This window comes from Semicossyphus pulcher, unplaced genomic scaffold (genome assembly GCF_022749685.1).
Source record: "Semicossyphus pulcher isolate SPU_LCO1_2020_fin unplaced genomic scaffold, fSemPul1.0.p SCAF_13, whole genome shotgun sequence".
In the NCBI taxonomy this organism is placed as follows: domain Eukaryota; kingdom Metazoa; phylum Chordata; class Actinopteri; order Labriformes; family Labridae; genus Semicossyphus; species Semicossyphus pulcher.
In genome coordinates, this window is record NW_027211637.1 from 17,440,923 (window position 1) to 17,460,000 (window position 19,078).

At 40.3% G+C, this 19,078-nt stretch overlaps 2 protein-coding genes across 3 annotated transcripts; one reads left to right on the top strand and one right to left on the bottom strand.

Annotated features, from left to right (window-relative positions):
- Positions 1-2,273: 2,273 nt before the first annotated feature.
- Positions 2,274-5,462, top strand: apobec2b (apolipoprotein B mRNA editing enzyme, catalytic polypeptide-like 2b). Its single transcript, XM_069659933.1, has 4 exons — positions 2,274-2,692; positions 3,550-3,730; positions 4,275-4,626; positions 4,721-5,462. The coding sequence occupies exons 1-3, from the start codon at positions 2,415-2,417 to the stop codon at positions 4,614-4,616; spliced, it is 801 nt and encodes a 266-aa protein (XP_069516034.1). The 5' UTR covers positions 2,274-2,414; the 3' UTR covers positions 4,617-4,626; positions 4,721-5,462.
- LOC138589577 (Fc receptor-like protein 5) lies at positions 4,847-16,641 on the bottom strand. Of its 2 annotated transcripts, none has more exons than XM_069659932.1 (19): positions 16,536-16,641; positions 16,404-16,442; positions 15,515-15,580; positions 14,764-15,057; positions 14,413-14,670; positions 14,041-14,331; positions 12,632-12,892; positions 11,142-11,429; positions 10,545-10,820; positions 9,697-9,963; positions 9,273-9,560; positions 8,366-8,635; positions 8,165-8,279; positions 7,908-8,065; positions 7,717-7,818; positions 7,121-7,186; positions 6,850-6,909; positions 6,656-6,724; positions 4,847-6,524 (listed from the first exon to the last, which is right to left on the bottom strand). In XM_069659932.1, the coding sequence occupies exons 1-19, from the start codon at positions 16,564-16,566 to the stop codon at positions 6,460-6,462; spliced, it is 3,264 nt and encodes a 1,087-aa protein (XP_069516033.1). In that variant the 5' UTR covers positions 16,567-16,641; the 3' UTR covers positions 4,847-6,459. The 2 variants fall into 2 exon arrangements, with proteins under 2 accessions (XP_069516033.1, XP_069516032.1); XM_069659931.1 differs by having other exon boundaries at positions 6,656-6,727.
- Between the last annotated feature and the right edge of the window lie 2,437 nt (positions 16,642-19,078).

Here is a 19,078-nt window from a genome sequence, read left to right on the forward strand (position 1 = left end):
AAGAACTGCTAGCGACTCCAGCAGGCTGACGCCCAGGAAGGTGCCAGAAGTACATTTTTTGTTTACTGAGACACACATCCGGTTGATGAGGAAGAGCAATCGAGTGCAGATTCACAGCTCTCCTTTGTGGCCAATCGGCACCTATGTTTTTGACCATTTCCTTCACTACATGGATCCATGCACTTGCGGCAAGGGCACACCACACTTCCTCTCTTATTCATAGCACAGAAATAAGCTGTCACACATTGTGTATTTGTTTGTACTGCACTGCTCCCCAGGATCCCCTTTTTTGGGTGCCCTTTGGCTGGCCTTGGTGCACTGCTACTGAATCTGAAAATAAGCTCGCCCTTGCTCCAAGTGCATGGATCCATGTAGTGAAGGAAATGGTAAAACAAATAATAGGTGCTGATTGGCCACAAAGGAGAGCTGTGAATCTGCACTCGATTGCTCTTCCTCTTCAATCTTATGTGTGAAGGTGAAAATGGGAAACTAAATTCAAGTTCAAAGTATTACATGCAGTTTCAAAGTTACGAGCAATTCATATTTTTAATTTTAATTAGTTGAGCAATATAAATAACTTTAGTTTCTACTGACACATATTTCAGCCCACACACCTCTGCCCCAGGAAACTAGCAGAGGACGTGTGCACGTAACAAAACAAAGGCTTTGTCTTTGTCCGACCTCTTTGTGTGAAATAATTTGCAGGCATCACTTTGAGGGAGAATATGGGAGTGTTGCAGCGTGTGTTTGCCTTTATTCAAGGACTCTGTTACTCTGTGCTGAGCCAGTGGGGAGCGAGGGTAATTCTATGTAATTCCATTACAGTTTAATTTGAGTCAGCAGGAAGGCGGCAGTCACATCCTACACAGTCATTCTCTGTCTTTCATCTTTCTTTGTTTCTTTCTACACAGCAGAGACGATACAGAGCTTCTCCTCTCTTATGCTACATCAGAAGACACAAACTGCCCTTAAGCTTTGATTCAGATTTTTTGATGTACAGGAACAGACAATTTCTTAAATTAATTAGGAGATGACTGTGTATGAATGAAATCCAATCTTAAGAGTGTCACACGTATTACATCTCTTCTTCACCAAAGGGAGCAGACTATGCAGAGACGGCTCTATCCAAGTGTTGCTGTGTTGTTGTTGTTGAAAGCCACTTCAGAGGAAGTGTGTCAGCCTGACACAGATACAATGAGATTCCCCTCATAGATCATAATTATCAGAGATTGCTGTGATCTTAATGATTATCACCCCAGGGCGTCTCTGTGGATTTAGATGTTTTTGTAGATATCTGTGTGGCTGTGTCTGTGCGTTCATCTTTAAAAAGTGTAGGGGTTTTTTTTTTTTGCTCATCCCCATGGGGTGTGTTGTTGTTTGTGAGTGTATGTAGAGCAGCTTGAAGCCTCCCTCCCTCCCCCTCCGGCTGTGACAGCTCATCCATATGAGTTAGACGAGCAGGCCGGGCTGCGGTCCTGTTGGTAATTGCCTCTGAAATGAATTACTTGGCAGAGAGCGAGACCGAAGGAGGGGAGGAAATTGTAATTGAACTGCCCCCTCAGTGCCTCTCTCTCTCTCCCTTATGCCTCAAGTTATTACATCTGCAGTGCAGAAAGTCATATCCAGTCTGCACATAGACACAAGCATGCACAAAAGTTACACACACTCTCACAAAACCAATTTTTCCCCTCCCCCTCGCCGTGGCCTCAGCAGAGGACCGTATTGATGCAGGGTGATTTCATAGATTGATTGTTCATGGGCGCATGCACACTGGGCCACACTTCCTCTCTTATTCATAGCACAGAGACAAACACGCTCTCGCACGTTGTGTTTGTTTGTATTTGTTTGTACTGCCCCATGTCCCCCTATTTTGGGTGCCCTTTAGCTGGCCTTGGTGTACTGCTAAGGTCTAACGGGGTTCATGACAGTGCAGCTGGCACACATGAAAGTTGTGTTGAGTAGAGAGAGAGCCTTGGTTACCCCGTACACACAGGCACAGCCAAGCACCGTTATTAATAACCTGCCTGTTGCTGGCCTGTTGACAGTTAAAGCCTGATGGATTAAAGAGATACTTCTCTGTTTTTGAGGTTGAACTTTTATTTACAGAATATGCTAGTTTCCTTTCTTTATTTGGCAGCTCTATTAAGAGTGTAACAGATATAGATGCAGTTTTGGCCCAGCTTTGTCATGCGTCATGTCAGCACACAGTTGTGTTGTCCTTTGGCCTTTATACAGTCGGGGCATGGCGGGAAGGGGGGAGCGAGTTAAATGAGCCCCAGCCAGACATGCTCATGTTGTGACTCCAGCCGGAGCACACAATGGGGATCTATTTCTGTAAAGCACCGGGGTTATCAGTCCACTTACACTGAGCTCTCTACTCCCTCCCTCACTTTATCTACCCACTTGCACAAATCATGGCCGACAGAAACAGCCGGTTGAGCGTTAAGAAGAAGGAGAAGAAGGTGGAAAACAAGACGAATGACGAGAAGGACAAAGAGAAGGGGAAGGAGAAGGTTGTGAAAAAGCCTGACAAAGTCGTGAAAAAGCCCGAGAAGGCCCCGGAGCAGCCCCAGGCCGAGGAAGTGAAGGCGAATGGGGAAAGTGGAGAGGCAACAGGAGCGGAGGCGAAGAACAGTGAAGAGAATGGAGAGTTTCAGCCTATAGAGCTGCCGCCGTTTGAGATTGTCACAGGGTGGGTGAGATTTATTTAAGCGTTAGAGTCAGTATGTCATACTTACACCTGTTTTGCTCTTTAACACATCCACATTTTGTTTATTTAGTTGTTGAAATAGCCTCTTAGTCATATTGTGTTGTTGATTTCAGTGAGGAAGGATACTAATGACTCACACCTGCCATCCGTACTAACCCAGCGGTAAGAATAGGGATGAGTCACAGATACACAGACACAGATGCAAGCCCGTGTTATATCACTCCGCCAAGCATCTGTTCCACAGCCGCTGTCTTTTGAGTATTATCCATTTGATATCAAAGCAGTGAGAGATAGATTTGTGCTACCCATCTGGCTGTTCATGTCTAATATAACAATAGATTGATATAAAAAGACAGGAGGGGTTTTGTACAGTGTCTGAGTCATGAAGGGCCTGGCACATCCAGAGATGATGTGAAAGCCAGACATATTTATAGAATCAGGGGATTACTTTGTAGTCGCCTCATCAATATTCTATCCGCTATGGCACCATAGTATCATTACTCTTTTTACTGTGCCTTGGCTGGTTGACAGATTCATCACAAAATGAAATTACTCATGCTCTGTGTTAAGCAAGGAAGTCAATGCCTTTTAGCTAAGGTGGCATTTCCTGCTAATCCGTCATGCACTAAGATTAAAGGTGCTACTTTGAAAGCACCCTCGATGGATGCGCCTGGCTAACTTTTTACATGCAAATCTAACCTTCATGTGCTAATACGCCCAAATCATAAGAAGGGTTTGTGAAATGCTTTGGCTTCATTTCATAACAAAAAATAAATAAATAAACATACAGGCAAGTCAGTATTAGATTTATGGAAAGTCTCACTTTCATTCTCCACCAGGGAACAGATGAGCCCGTTCTACTTCAAGTTTCAGTTCAGGAACGTTGAGTACTCATCGGGGAGGAACAAGACCCTGCTGTGCTTCAGAGTAGATACACCAGGAGGCAGCACGGAGCCTCTGAGAGGTTATATGGAGGATGAACACGCCACTGCTCATGCTGAAGAGGCCTTCTTTCAACAAGTAATTAACTCGCACCAAGGTTTTGTCACTGCAGTGTCATGTTTGAACCTGATAAACGGCCTGATTTGCACTACAGAAGACCCCAGCATTACAATGTAACACCTTCCACCACTTACTACAGGGCAGCTACTTTGCACTTCATCTTAGTTAGATATCATATACATATGTATATAGTAGTTTTGAGCATATTTTATATTGTATTATCATTATTTATATACATGTATTATTGTATACAATTATTTAGTATATTTGTACCTTGCATACGTACATATTTTATACACACTTATAAATATATTATATATATATATATATGTATATATTTATGTGTGCACTCTTTTCTTAAATATGTGTGATTACATCAGTAATGTTATTGTTGTTATTGTCTTAGTATTGTTGTTTGTATTTCTATTGATCACACCCTTTTCCTTTACTCTGACTTGTAAGATGCTGTAACTATTTTCCTCGATAATGATCTCTGTCTATCTTAGAGATCTACTTTTTTCCTCCTCCATTCTTCCATAAATCCCAAGTCTTTCCTTTCCAGGTGCTCCCTAACGCTTCCCAAGAGTATGAAGTCACATGGTATGTGTCATCCAGTCCCTGCGTGTCTTGCGCAGCCAAGTTGGCCAACATCCTCCAACAGCGCAAAAAGGTCCGTCTCTGCATATTCTGTTCCCGGCTCTTTGAGTGGGAGGAGCCGGAGATAGTGGAAGGGCTCCGGGCTCTGACGAGCGCCGGCTGCAAACTGCGGATGATGAAGCCGTCTGACTTCGTGCACGTTTGGGAAACGTACGTGGAGAAGGAGGAGGAGAGCTTTGCACCCTGGGAGGATTGTCAGGAGAACTACAACTACTATGTGGAGAAACTGGCTGATATCCTCAAGTAGAGGTGCATCAGTAAGTATTGTGGATGCCTACACGCTTCTGTTGGGTCAATAAAAACCTTTGGTTTGTTTGGAAATGACTGATATTTGCTTGTGTCTTTTGTCAGGTGCACATGATGGTTGAGATCTCACCACTGCCTGAACCACAAATCGGCCTACTTCCCACTGGTTGAATGTGTGCTTCTTGCGGTTGATGGCGCTGATCAATATTAGTTTGAATGAACACTCATGGCAATATTTTGTATTTTTTATTGTGATAATTTCTCAAGGAGACACTAAATACGTTTCTGTAGCTAACCGAAGATACATTTGGTACAATATGCAAATGTTCACTAAGCTCTGGAGAAGACGAGCGTATATCTACTGACATCTGGTGTTTGTTGCAAGAATTGAAACACTTACTAAAGGTTGATCGCTAAATTCTCCTACATATCATCACATATTTACAATGCATACAATAATTAACTAACAGCTAGATATTATTAATATTTACCACATAAATAATGTCTCATGTCTAACAGCGCCAGTACATAAAAGTGCCTTAAACACTGAATTCATCGATACAAATACAAATATGTACAATTCTTAACAGTATTGTGACACAAAGTAATCAGTGCAGAAAATATCGTTACACATTAATATGGCATATATGGTCTGTTAGTCCCATTGTAACATGTCATCAATCATCTGATGAATAATATGACCTTTAGTAGACCTACTGACATTCACAGACCACACAGCCACACAGTTTCTGACAGGATACCGCTGCGGTAAACTACCTTTAACGTCCAAATGAAATGAAAATGTTTTTTAGATCACACCCCTGTTCTTATTGTGCTATTAAACAACATATGCAAAAATATATATTTCTTTGTATTCTTACATAAAAATCTAATCAAGTTTTGTCCTTAAAATGCCCTATGCTTATGTACACTTGAACCGACCAGTATCAGCCAATAATCACAACTTCCACCTGTCAATCTTCATCTTTGAGCAGCACAGAGCGAAGATCCATGAGTTGGCTAGCAGTTTTGCCAGTACCAACATGGTGCTTTGGTAGTTAACTCACTTTTAAACATTCACATCAAATACTCCAAAAGTTGTGTTTCTCCTGCTCTTCCTTTTCAAGCAGAAAACATCAAGATATAGTTCAACAAGATCTGTTTCATCTGCATTGAGTACTTTAATGAGTGAGTGATAATCTTGAAGATTTCCATTGAAATAAATGTCTGTTAAGTCACTATGTATCGCCAAATGAGGTAACACAATGGTGATTGAGCCTGTGGTAAACAGTAATCTACTACGGCTGAACAAACAGAAAAGATCGATGACTACAGATTCAACTTAAAAAAAAACAAAAAACGTTGAATTACAAATTCAACGCTCAGATGAAGGCAAACAGTCTAAAAAGGAAAGCGACCGTCAGCGAGGAAAATCAAGAGTTACAACCGTTACAAAGGGAGCCAACCGTAGATGTCTCGGACGTATGCGAACGCAATTGCCTTTTATCACCATGAGATGCCACCAAATAGAACAAAACTCAGAACTTCGAGATTATCAGGTCAGAGCATAGCTGAAGCTGAAAGATTGACCATGTAGTGCTGAGCCCGACAGGACGAGTCTTAGATGTCCTGTTATCGACAGTACAAAGCTCACGCTCCCCCCTCATTTCACTCTTAGGCCACAATCTTTCTGCTCCAGCAAATGGTCACATTGCACAGTCGGTCTCTCCACTCATCATACATCCAAAAATTTGATTTTTCTTAATCACCATGCAAGGCTCACATCACGTTATAAAAACCCTATAGACGTGTCATATGCTAACCTGATACAAAGCTTCAGAGCCTCATTGTTTAAAGGAAACCAGCCCTCCGTTGTTTTCTGTTGCATCAGGGCTCTCAGCTGTCACATCTAGAAAGACATGAGTGGAATCTTTAATTAGAAATCAGTGTTTCAGTTATTAATAAATATGCACAGAGCCTATTATCATCAGACAAAAAATGTTACATATGAAAAGTGAATTTGCAATATAACTTCATTACCTAGGTCCTCCTGCGACGTTATCGGTAAAGGTGTTGTTTCACTGCAAATTGCACCATTCTCATCCCCTTCTGCTGGTCAGGGTGTTTTAAAAAGCAACCGTAAAAAGGAGTTATTGACAGCTATACCCAGATACCTTTCAAAACACAAGCATAGTAATATGGTTTGTTTTATCTAATCATCTGCAAGTTTTTACCTTTTGATGAAGCCTTCAGTTCTGCATCGGTGATGAACTCTACCAGTGGACAGGGAACATCTGCAGGATGGAGGAAGGAAACTTTAACACAAGAACACCGACTGCTAAAGGGAAGACATATGAGTGAGACTGAAACTTGAAGGTGTCAGTGGTTAAGTGGGCAGTTTAACATACAGCAAGTACATTCAAAAATAACACATGGGCCAATCTTTTCAGCATTTGCAGAGCTGCACCCAAAACCACAAAACAGTATCAGGTGGTATCAACGTACCAACAGCCTTTAGTTGAGCCATGTTGAGAAACAGGTCTGCCTCTTCTGGCCTGTCTTCATCATCAGCTGTGAGATAAGTTAAATGTTAATTTGGGATTAAATATCTTCCTGAGCAGCGAGATCAAGACATGAAAACAACCTTAACATATAACATTTAAGTTGTGATGACTTGGTTTGCGAAAAGTTGCCTATTTACACATCTAGCAGTTACAGAGCCACATTATTTGGAGTTGTTTGTCATCCTGGGATTGCAAGTCTAATATTTGCTCTCCTTTCAGCTCTGTTTTTGGTCTCCACCAACTCCTTAATCTGGTTCTTCTACAAAATGGTCCTTTTTGTTCACCAGCTAGTTGCTAACTGTGTCTCTCAGTTGTTGGGTGGCGATAAACAAAAACATTGAGGTGTCTGAAAGTGGCTCAGGGGCTCTAAAAATACAGATTGGAGCTGCTCATTCAGGTGATAATGTAGGTTCATCACGACAAACAACCATACTGCTCTCAGCTTCATCTTCAGACACACATTTATTACAGTTCATTTAATTACGAAGACTTTAAGAATCTGTGCAAATCAAAGAACCCAACAAACTGAAGTCAAACCTGGTTTGCGCACGACTCTGAGGATAATGCATGCCAGGAAGGCCGCGATGATCCCAAAGACGAGACAGCCAGAGATGGACAGAAGCACCCTCCTCTTCAAAACTACAGAATAAAAAGAAAAATGGAAGTGGGAAAGTTTATTTGCAGGGTAAAACTTAGGGGTAGAACTTGCAGATTTATGTCATACTCACGAAGGTTTTTGGTCTTCAAATATTCACTGGTTTTTGAATAAGACGGTCTACCGTTGCGAATGCCCATGCAGGTGTACTGACTCTGCTCAGGATTATTCTGGGGTGTGACTGTGTATCTCTTAGAGTGTTCCTCTTTGACTGGCTTGTTGTCTTTAAACCTGTTTGATTTGTGTGTGTGTGTTTGAATTTTCAGAAGAGTGAGAATTGACACAGTACGCTCATGGATGCAATTAGAAAACTTGATTCTGTAGAATTACCATGTGTAGTTCCACATGTCCTGGCTGTCCTGCACCCCACATTCGAGTGCCAGGCTGTCAGTGGAGAAGACCTCTGACCAGCCAGTTAACAGGATTATATTGGCCTGTGCGCGCTCTGTAGAAACACAGTCAAAACTGCATTAAACACGTTAGACAGGAATGCATACAGAAAATGTTTGAGGAGAGTAAGCAGTTACTTACCTGAGACATTGAGTTTTACAGCCTGACTCAGTAATGACTCGAAAACGGTACCCCTTCCTCTTTTAGCTTGACATTCATATGATCCAGTGTGTTTTGTCGCCACAGAAGTGATGGTGTGATTGTTTCCAGAGTGGACAATGACACTGTCTTTGAGCACCAGGTATTCCCATCCAGAGGAGATGTTAATGTGACAGCCAAAGGAGACTGAATCCCCAGTGTGCATCACATTGTACACAGGCTTCTGAGTCAGTATCGCTGTGGGTTTGGTATCTGAAGGGTGATAATGATGCCATAACATGAGCCTGACCGCATTTAAATGTATATAAGAATACAGAGTCCAGATTGATGAGGTGCTGGCCTTTAACTACACATTTTTATGGTCATTTTTTAAAATGCGCTGAAATTATATTTTCTTACCCACAAATGAAAAACTAAAAAATGTGCTTGCTGACAGTTAAATGACAAGATTTGTACAACTTTTTGTGGTCTATCAAATTTAAATCTGCAGCCAGGAAATTGTTAGCTTAGCTCAGCATAAAGACTCAAAGTAAAGGGAAACTGCTAGCCTTGCTTCCAAGGGTTAAAAAAATCCCTAAAATGTATATTTCATTCATTTTGTCTGTTTTAAAACCTAAGTTAAAAGAATGGACAGTTTGTGGTATAACTGGAGGGTACACTTTTAAGTCATGGACTCTCAAAGCTGCAAGGCTAGCAGTGGGTAGCTGTTTCCTCCTGCCTCTATTTTTTTTAAGCTAAGCTATGCTAACAGTTTCCTGGCTTATCTTTGCACTTAATAGGACAGATATGAGAGTGTTATTGCTCTTCTAATTTAACTCTCTGCCCCAAAATAACAGGACTCAAAATAAAACAACAAAGCAACAAAAAAGAAATAGAACAAAAACCTCACCATAAACACTGAGTGTTAGCCCAGCACTGACGCTGCTGTCGACAGACCTGCTCTTGAGTTTTGCTGAGCAGCTGTATCGTCCACGGTGTGAGACTGAAGACTTGATGGAAATAGTAGTTGCATCTTTGTCAAAAGATATAGTTTCATCAGCCTGGACCATCCGATTGTCTTTGTACCATGTATACATCCAGTCAGAGCTGCCGTCCATCACACAGGTCAGACTCACGTTCTCAGTGGGGAACACATCCAACCATGGTGTTTTTAGCTTTGTGGATGGGACAGGAATATCTGAGAGGAGGAACAAACAAATCAGACCCTTTTAAAATAATCCTTATCCAAGATATCATCTTTGTATATTTGATATATTCCTAATAACACATAGGAGGCCACATTATTCTTCTGAATGTTACTCAACACCTCTTACCAGATACAAGTAATGTCCATCCATCACTGTACTCTGTTTGAAAGTTATCTTTTCCTCTCATGGCCGTGCAATTATAAATCCCACTGTCTGATGAATTGGCCTTGATGGTAAATCTGCTGCTGTTGAATTTTTGTAGTACTTTATCTTTGTACCAGAGGTAACCCCAACCAGACGAGACTCCAACTTCACATTCGAAGGACACTAACTCTCCAACGTACACCTTGGCAACATCGGGCTGTTGTGTCAATACGGGCTTAGGTCTGTTCACTAAAACACAAAGAAGAAATGGAACTGTGAGTATTTCGGGACAGAAACTGTTGTAGTATTTTTTTTATTATTATTTATTTTTTTGTTATGATAAGTTTATTAGATAATTAGAATGTAAACACAGTTCTTACATAATAATTTCCCCAGACCCATTTCACAGATTTATTAAAGTGCCAATATTTAAAAACACAGAATATAAATCAAGCTGAATATCCCTTACTAAATGACCGAAGTACTAAAAATGTGTGTTTAATACCACTAAGTATTCTAATCAAGCAGCATGTTTTCTTAACAAAGAACTGCATCCAATTGCTTTTAAGGTAACTCTTTCTTATCCCCGTTCAGTTCACAGAAGTGGCTTGCACTGAAATAGCAAGGAAGGTACAGTAGGTAGTTCACAATAATTGTAATAGTAGTATCCCTGTGCCATAAACAACATTTCATTGTCTGAGCTCTTTCCTTCCCTTTTTCACTACTGATCAGGGATACTTTCCAAGCAGCATGATGAGCAACAGTTGTAGTTTAACTGTTCAATCTCAACTGGAACAATGAATGTTTAGAGGAGGCCGACAGAAACATACCTTCAACTTGAAGGCCGATAGCCTGACTAGAGTCAGTGAAGAAGACGTTTTTGCCTTTGCCTCTCTTTGCACCGCATGTGTATGATCCCGTATCTGTCGTGCTTAACTTCTTGATTTGATACTTGTTTCCAGATCCGTCAATTTGTGTTTTATCTTTGTTCCAGCGGTACTCCCATCCATGGGAGACATTGAGGTGACACCTAAAGGAGACCGACTCTCCTGGGAACATCACCTCGTAGTCTGGATCCTGAGTCAGTATCACTCTGGGTTTTGTATCTGAGGGGTGATAATGATGCCATAACATTAGCATGACAGCATTTAAATGGATATAAGAATACAGAGTCCAGAGTAAGGAGGTGCTGGCCTTTAACTATGGGTTTCTTACCTGAGGGAATACATATGTTATTATTATGTTAAATAAGACTACACCCAGTTTAAAAAGAAGCTTGTGTTTTACCAGATGTACCTTAAACACACCTCCTGCCCTAATCCACAAACAGGCTTATTTGTTTCAATTCAAGAATTTTTTTAAATTCTAGATTAACTCAAAAAAAGTATTTTTATTTGTATGTAAATGTATGTAAAAAGAAAACTCACCATACACTTTGAGAGTTAGTCCATGACTAGAGTTGCTGCTGACAGACCTTTCTTTCAGGTGCCCTCTGCACGTATACCGTCCTGCATGTGCAGCTGAAGCAGTCTTGATGGAAAGAGTGGCCCCATTCGAGTCAAAAGAGACATCACCAGCATGGATATCCTGTTCGTCTCTGCGCCACGTGTAAGTCAGGCCAGAGCTGCTGTTCACCCCACACTTCAGCTGCACGCTCTCATCAGGGAACACGTTCAACCACTGTGTCTTTCGTGTTAAAGGAGGAATAGGAAATTCTAAGGAGAGAGACACACATCAGTCCCTTTAGAAATAGGCTGACTGTATTTAATTTAACAATACAAGCCATACCCAACTAAACTGATCCTACATTATCAAGTTTAAAAGGACAAATTAATAACATTAGCTGTCAAACATACTTTAACATTGAATATAACTTTATAAATCAGTGATATAATACTAACAATATAATACAAAAGGTGTTTCTACCTAACTTATTTCTACTCTTAACAAGAAAATATCTCAAGCTTCTTCTAGAGATGAAGAACAGCAGAATTAAAGTGGCCTTGAAGATTAAGAAACAAGGTACTGATGGCGTTTGAAGACACTTGATCAACTAACTATTTACATGAAGGAAGCAGGGACTACTTCTTTAAAAGCACTCCTCCCTTTACACAAAACATCGTCTCTTTTGCATTTGCAGCGTTTTTGTATTTGCAGCGTTTTTGCATTTGCAGCGTTTTTGTATTTGCTGCATTTTTGCATTTGCAGGGTTTTTGTATTTACTGCATTTTTGCATTTGCAGGGTTTTTGTATTTGCTGCATTTTTGCATTTGCAGCGTTTTTGTATTTGCTGCATTTTTGCATTTTTGCATTTTTGTATTTGCAGCGTTTTTGCATTTGCAGCGTTTTTGTATTTGCTGCATTTTTGCATTTGCAGGGTTTTTCTATTTGCTGCATTTTTGCATTTGCCGGGTTTTTCCATTTGCTGCATTTTTGCATTTGCAGCGTTTTATTATTTGCTGCATTTTTCTATTTGCTGCATCTTTCTGCGTTTTTCTATTTGCTGCATTTTTGTATTTGCTGCGTTTTTCTGTTGTCAAATTGATGAAGATGTTTTCTTAATTTGCTTGTGTTTTGTGTATTTGCACGTGTTATCTTAAGTTGCTGTGCGTTGGGCTCTCAGGGCCACCATATCTCTCTCCCTGAGCATATGCCACGGCTCTATACGTACACACCCTTGCTAGCATCCCGCCCTGCGTTTTGCTACACCACAACATCCTGTTTAAACAGAATATGAAAAAAAAGCCCCCTTAATGCTGTTTCACTGGATTAAAAATCAGGTCAATCTTTTTTTAAGCATTTTGTTGAGAACAGAACACACAATCACACCTTAATCCCCCCCCACGCACACACACACACACACACACACACACACACTATGCAATGCCTAAAGTTATACATTGCTGTTTTTACCTACCGAGAACATGTAGTTGCATTTCCTTACTGATGTCGGTTGATGTTGTTTCGATTCTGGTGGCCTTGCACGAGTATTTCCCTCCATCAGAAATACCAAGACGAAAGCTATAACTTTTACTGGTGGCACTCTCATCCTTTCCATTCTTCATCCACTGATACTCCCAGCCAAAGGACACATTAACATTGCAAGTGAAGTTCACTTTTTCTCCAACATACATGGGGCTAAAAACAGGAAGCTTATGCAATGTTGGCTTAGGTGTATCTGAAAAAAAAACAGAAGTATTATGTAGTCTTAAAGTCTGGTCTTGTGTAATTCAAGTTGCTTATTTAACTTCTTTGTGAGACTTAGGAAATATTGGTATCACTCACGTGTCTTTCTGCTTTGAGCTAATACCAATACCAGTTAGCTTAGCTTGGCACAAAGACAAGATGTAGAGGGGAACCAAAGCTAGTTTGGCTCTATCCAAAGATAACAAATTAATTCACCAACAATGCAGGACAATTACTGCTTCAAGCCAAGATATAGTTCAGCATATAAACCACCGTAAAACTGTAACATGTCATTTTTAAGTGTTGCTTTCTGTGTGGATTAAACAAACAACAGATACCATAATAATTACTTTGCTTAAGAGGTGCTGATAGACCAATTTTGTTACATCTGGACTAATCTCTATTTAGGGCAGGGACGTGGATTTCCGGGGCGGCAAGTGTCCTGGTTTCCGTTTGTTGTCCAAGTAATTTTGACCAATCAGTATCAGACCAATCACGATTTACCTTCTTATTAATCTCTTTAAACAGACACCGACATGCTAACAGCTTCAAATCCGTTCTAGATCTAAAATTCAACTTGAGATAAATTCCCTTGACGCAGTGTCACGATTGGTCAGGAAAGCCGTTCAGCTTTCAGATTTCCCAACTTCCTCGAATGCATCAGAAATAATCGAGCTGACCTCCTTTCAACAACAAACGAGCATTTTAAAAGTGGTTTCTTCTCCTCTTGAGGACAGACCTGACGAAGCTTCATTTTTAATTTTTTACAAATATGCATCATGATGTTGAAATTTCGGCAAAGGTAAGACCTGTTAATTACAGGTAAATGACAAGAAAAACGGTTTCTTTTTCTGTAAACAATGCAGCAGCGGAAAAGGAAGTCTTGACTGGAAGTCTTTCATCGCCTACCGCTGGCTACCTGCCTACACGCCCTGGCATGTTTACCGTTGTTCCTATATCGTTGTCAGACTATTAGCCGATGGGTCCGAGATTGGATCTGGACAGAGCCATGCTAGCAGTTTCCCCTTTTATTATGTTTTTGTGCTAAACTGAGCTGCGGTAAAATGCAAATGAGCTAAATAGTGAGCTAAACAAAAGTGTTAAGTCTATGTAATGTTTTATGAAGCAATGAAAGCTTACCATGAAACCTGACAGTAGCTGTGTTACTGAACTCAGAGCTGACCCCTCGGGATGTAATGTGAGCTTCACAGGCGTAGACTCCCTCATCGGCTTTAGAGACCTCTGTGATGTTGAGCAGTGACCCCTCCTCATCAATGATCAGTTCTGAATTTTCTGGGATCTCCTTGTTATCCTTGTACCACCTGAACGACCAGTCAGACAAGCCCTCAGCTTCACAGCCAAATGCCACAACCTCTTCCTCGAACACATCCAGCCAGGGAGTCAGCAGCTTCATAGAGGGTTTAGGTGGATCTGAAATATGAAAGGAATGTAAGATTAAATGCAATTAAGCGTATGTAGCAAAGTGATGACACAGTTCAGAGGTAGCCTTACCAGAGACCTGCAGAGTTGTTGTTGTACTCTCCTCTGTGAGGAATGGGCCTCTCTTGGCTTGGCAGTGATACTTTCCACTGTGAGGATGACCAATGGTTATGGTAAAAGAACTAGATGTTTGAATTTCTTTTCCATCATGGAACCACATGTATTCCCATCCAGATGACCCCTGGACTGTGCAAGTGAAAGTGACATTCTCACTGGGGAACATCTCGCCAAAGTCAGGCTTTTGGGTCACGGTTGGTGTGGGTTTGTTTGCTAATAAGAAATTAGAAAGAAAAGGTACTCATTTAGTTTTTCATTCTGTGTAGACATACAGCAAAAATGAGTAATGGGATAAACAATACTTACGATGAACTGTGAGTTTGAGTGGGTTACTATCCGCAGTACTAACGCCCCTTGTTTTGTGTTGACCTTTACAGGAATAATCTCCAGAATATGCTGGACTTGCTGCAGTTATTGTAAGAATGGATCCGTCAGGAGACACAGACACATTTGGATCTGAATTTGTCACTTGCTCCTTGTTCCTCTGCCAGATGAAGATCCAGTCAGAGCTGTCACTGACTGTACATTTGAAGTCCACTTTCTCAGAAGGGAACACATCCAGCCAGGTCGACTGGAGCTGCAGAGACGGTACGGGAGGCTCTGGAAATGTATTAAAATTGATTATTTATTAAGTTTAATTTGGCAAGTTTATAGAGGCTTTTACTAGAAGTTGGGACAAGACGAACTGTAGCGATGATGTCATCTCTGCAAGACCAAAATGTAAAGAGGAAATAACTTTTGAAAACGCCCATGCTGATTTCAGAGTTGTGAATTTCTGGTTCACAGCTTTGACCTATTCCTGTCAAAGAGATATAAATTAATGTATTTACAGCTCTTCTTCTTCATGTGTTAGACTAGACTAGCAACAGCAGAATGTATGTATTGATTATGGGTGATTTTTTATTATTATTAAGGACTTCAAAATGTATGACTTTGGCTTTTTTAAATACTGATTTGTTTTCAGGAAGTAACATATCTTCAAACTGAAAACCTAAATTGAATGAAGATGCACTTTTAGATGAATGTTTTTACAGCAGAGCCGAGCTTAAATTCTCACCATAGACAGTTGGTTCCACTTTTGTCAGGATAGTTGTTTGCGGAGCTTCTCTGGACACAGGGGTGACTGTTAGATGAGAGGAGGGTGTAGAGAACAGAGTCAGAACAGGTTGCTTTACCGACATCTCAGGAGGAGTTAAACAGAGACACCTGGAAAAGTGAACTCCGAGGCGTAATTATTAATGATAAGTCATTCTACAAAAAAATCACTTAGCGACTACTTTAATTATTGATTATGTTTCAGACATTTGTCAGGAAAATTCACTGGTTCCAGCTTCTGAAATGTGAAAACGGGTAGGGTTTTTTTTTGTCATGTATGACATCAAAATGTCATAGCAATCTGCCATAAATTAAATTAAACATTATATAATTTCAATAGAGTGATATGACAGTAATATATGACAGTGTGACTGTCGTAATATGACAGAAGAGTTGGACAAAACAATGTTCAATATACAACGGTGTCAGACATTTCCAGGCCTTTAACACAACATCAAATACGTGCACTTACTTACTACTACACATAAGAACTGGTACTTTAAATGGATGGAACAGATTAGAAAGCCAAAACCATGTAAAAACATAAAGTTAAACAACATAATACCAAAATATCGTGACACTAGTGTGTGTTTGAAAGGAGGAACTGCCAGACTCAGCAAAACAAAGAACTTAATGTTCCTTATGTTGATGTTCTCTTGTTCTACTTCCTTAATATTATAATATTTCTGATCAGAAAAAAATCTACATTTAAACTGAATTTCTTGTATATTTCTGATCAACAGAAAAAAGTTTTTAAGCTAAATATTTTTATGTAAAAAAAAAAAAGCTGTTTTAAAATCAATATAATTCCATTAAATACATTATAATGTAAAGCCAAACATGTTTCTTACCATCTTTAGGATCCTGAGCTGCACAAACAGCTGTGAAATCTGTCAAATCAACATCAGATGAACGTTATCATATTTACATTTGCATACAATTATGCGTTGTATTTGAGATAAAATCACAAACATTGAACTTACATATCACACTGAGGACCCTGATTCGCCACATTTTTCATTGAGCTGCACATGTAGAGGCTGTGCTGCTGAATGGAGTCCTATATCTGCTGTGTGGTGAGGTTCAGGACAGGAAATAAACTGCAGACTTGATGGGCGTGTGTGGGATGTTCTTACTGAAGTCATCTCTGTCTCCCTGACATCTGCTTTTCTGTCTCTCTTTTTTTTGACGCAACAGGAAACGTGTTGGTCAACCACACTGATGTTTGCGTGCTCAACATGAATGTGGGCTGCTGATTTGTGCTGAAAATGTGACAGAGGGTTTAACAATGTGCAATTATGTTTGTTGAATTGCAACTGTGTGAGAAAAGAGGTTTCAGTATTAAAAATGGTTACGCTGTATGATTTATTAAAAACAGAGTCTTATTTTCAGCAGCAGAACTAAAACCAAGACTCTGTCTAAACTTTGATCTTCTATTATTTCTTCGTGAAGTTTTCAGTAGATCTTTTTAACCTGTGGGTGTGATGTGATTTTGGAAACATGAGCGGAAACTACAGGTTCTTTTTTAACTTGTGTGCAGCAGCACATTAACCACAATCATCACATCCTTTTGTCTTCAGCAGCCTTTGTCTGAAAGTTGCTCTCGAGATATGCAAATGGAACAAACCCAATTCCCCCCAAAAAACCCTGCATCCATTATCCATTATCTATTATCTATCCACACCCCTAATTATTATTATTAAATGTATCACAATACATTTATAAGGAAGTAGGCAGAAGTTAGCGTGTGGTGAAAGGTATCACTTCTTGTATGGCTGAGATGTTGTGTGGCAGGATGTGACGTTGCTGCTTCTGCCACTGCTGTTGTCTCATCGTGCTCACCATAAGATGTCAGTATAACACAGAAAATCATATCATCTCCAATCCTGCCTCTGACCCTGGGCATCCTGCACTGTCTGTGAAAAGACACATCAAGTGTGCTATTTCATATGGTCCCAAAAAACATTGACATCATTTGTATTTATTAATTTGTAATTTTTTTTCATGAGGACAGCTTTTTTGTGGTGTAATTTTCAGTTCTGTAAACTGTTTTATGATTAATATTATTAAGAACATGCGATATTGGATGTTTTGCCGATATCTGATGCCTTTATTTTCCAACCCTTTTTTGCCAATTGCCGATTTCAATACCGATATATTAGCCACGTTTTTTCCAATGCCATAATTATTTGTAGGTAGCATTTTAACTAAATAAATAAAACTGAAATATTCTTACAACTTAGACAGGCTTGGATGATGCTCTCCCTGAGGCAGTCCTGACAACAGCCACAACTAGGGCAAATTTTACACAAGTACATAAAGTGAAATCAACCTTGCTGTCCATTTCGGAAACTTTGAAAAACTGCCGTACTGCAGACATCTTGCATCCTTCTTCACGTTTGACAGAAGAGTTAATGATGTAACATTACGTCTTTTTTAGGGAATCATCGAGCATTTACGCATTATTAAAGTGTTGTTTTACCGGCGGAAAATATCGGCAGATGCCGATATGTCATTTTCAAGCCATTATCTGCAGATCTCGATAACGTGCCAATAATTCCGTGCATCCCTGAATATTATAGGCCTCCTGGCTGCACGCTGGCACAGTGGTTAGCACTGTTGCTTCACAGCTAGACAGTTTCTAGTTTGAGTCCCAATTTGGACAAAGAGGGCCTTTCTGTGTGGAGTTTGCCTGTTCTCTCTGTGCACGCATGGCTTCCTCCCACAGTCCAAAGACATGCTCGTTAGGTGCATTGGTGACTCAAATTGCGTGTGGTGTAGAGTGTGAAAGATTGTCCATCTCTGTGTCAGTCCTGTGATTGACTGGGGATCAGTCCAGGGTGTACCCTGCTGCCTCTCGCCCAGTGACCCTGAAAAGGATAAGCAGTAAAGATAATGGAAGAATGGATTATAGGCCTAATGCCTGTCTAGTTTTATTCATGTTTAACTATGTTGAAAACATGTCCCTTGAAAATTAGATTTTTTAAATTTTTATTTTGGTAAATGAATTTAATAAGATCAGTACCTGTGATACTTAGTTGAACATAGCCTGAAGACCACAGGTTGTCACTTTCCAGAGCCCCTGGATTTGATCTGAAAGACTTAGAGTGAAGTTCGATGACCTTTTAGTGACTGGTTGGATGGTTTTAACACAGGTGTTTTACAGTCTCTGCCTCAAATGCAAAGTTTCCTAGAGGAATATTACACAGACAGCACTTTTATGTTCTGTCAGTGTATGTAGATAAGATTCACAGCAGTAATGGATCCCACTGACTGCTCAAAGTCAGGCTAGGAAAGAGAAACAGCCATAGACTAATGGACTTAGCCACCGTGATGTCACCCACTGGTTTCTCGACTGCGTAAATGAAGCCTTGATTTCGGTATTTTGGCGCTGCTATGTTGGTTTGCTGGAGCCACACATGACCATATTTGGATGAGAAGGTGGCGCTGGTGAGGAGTCAGGGTTTGGCAATCGCGGACTGATCAAAGTCTACACATCGGCTAATTCTTAAGTGAATGTTAACAT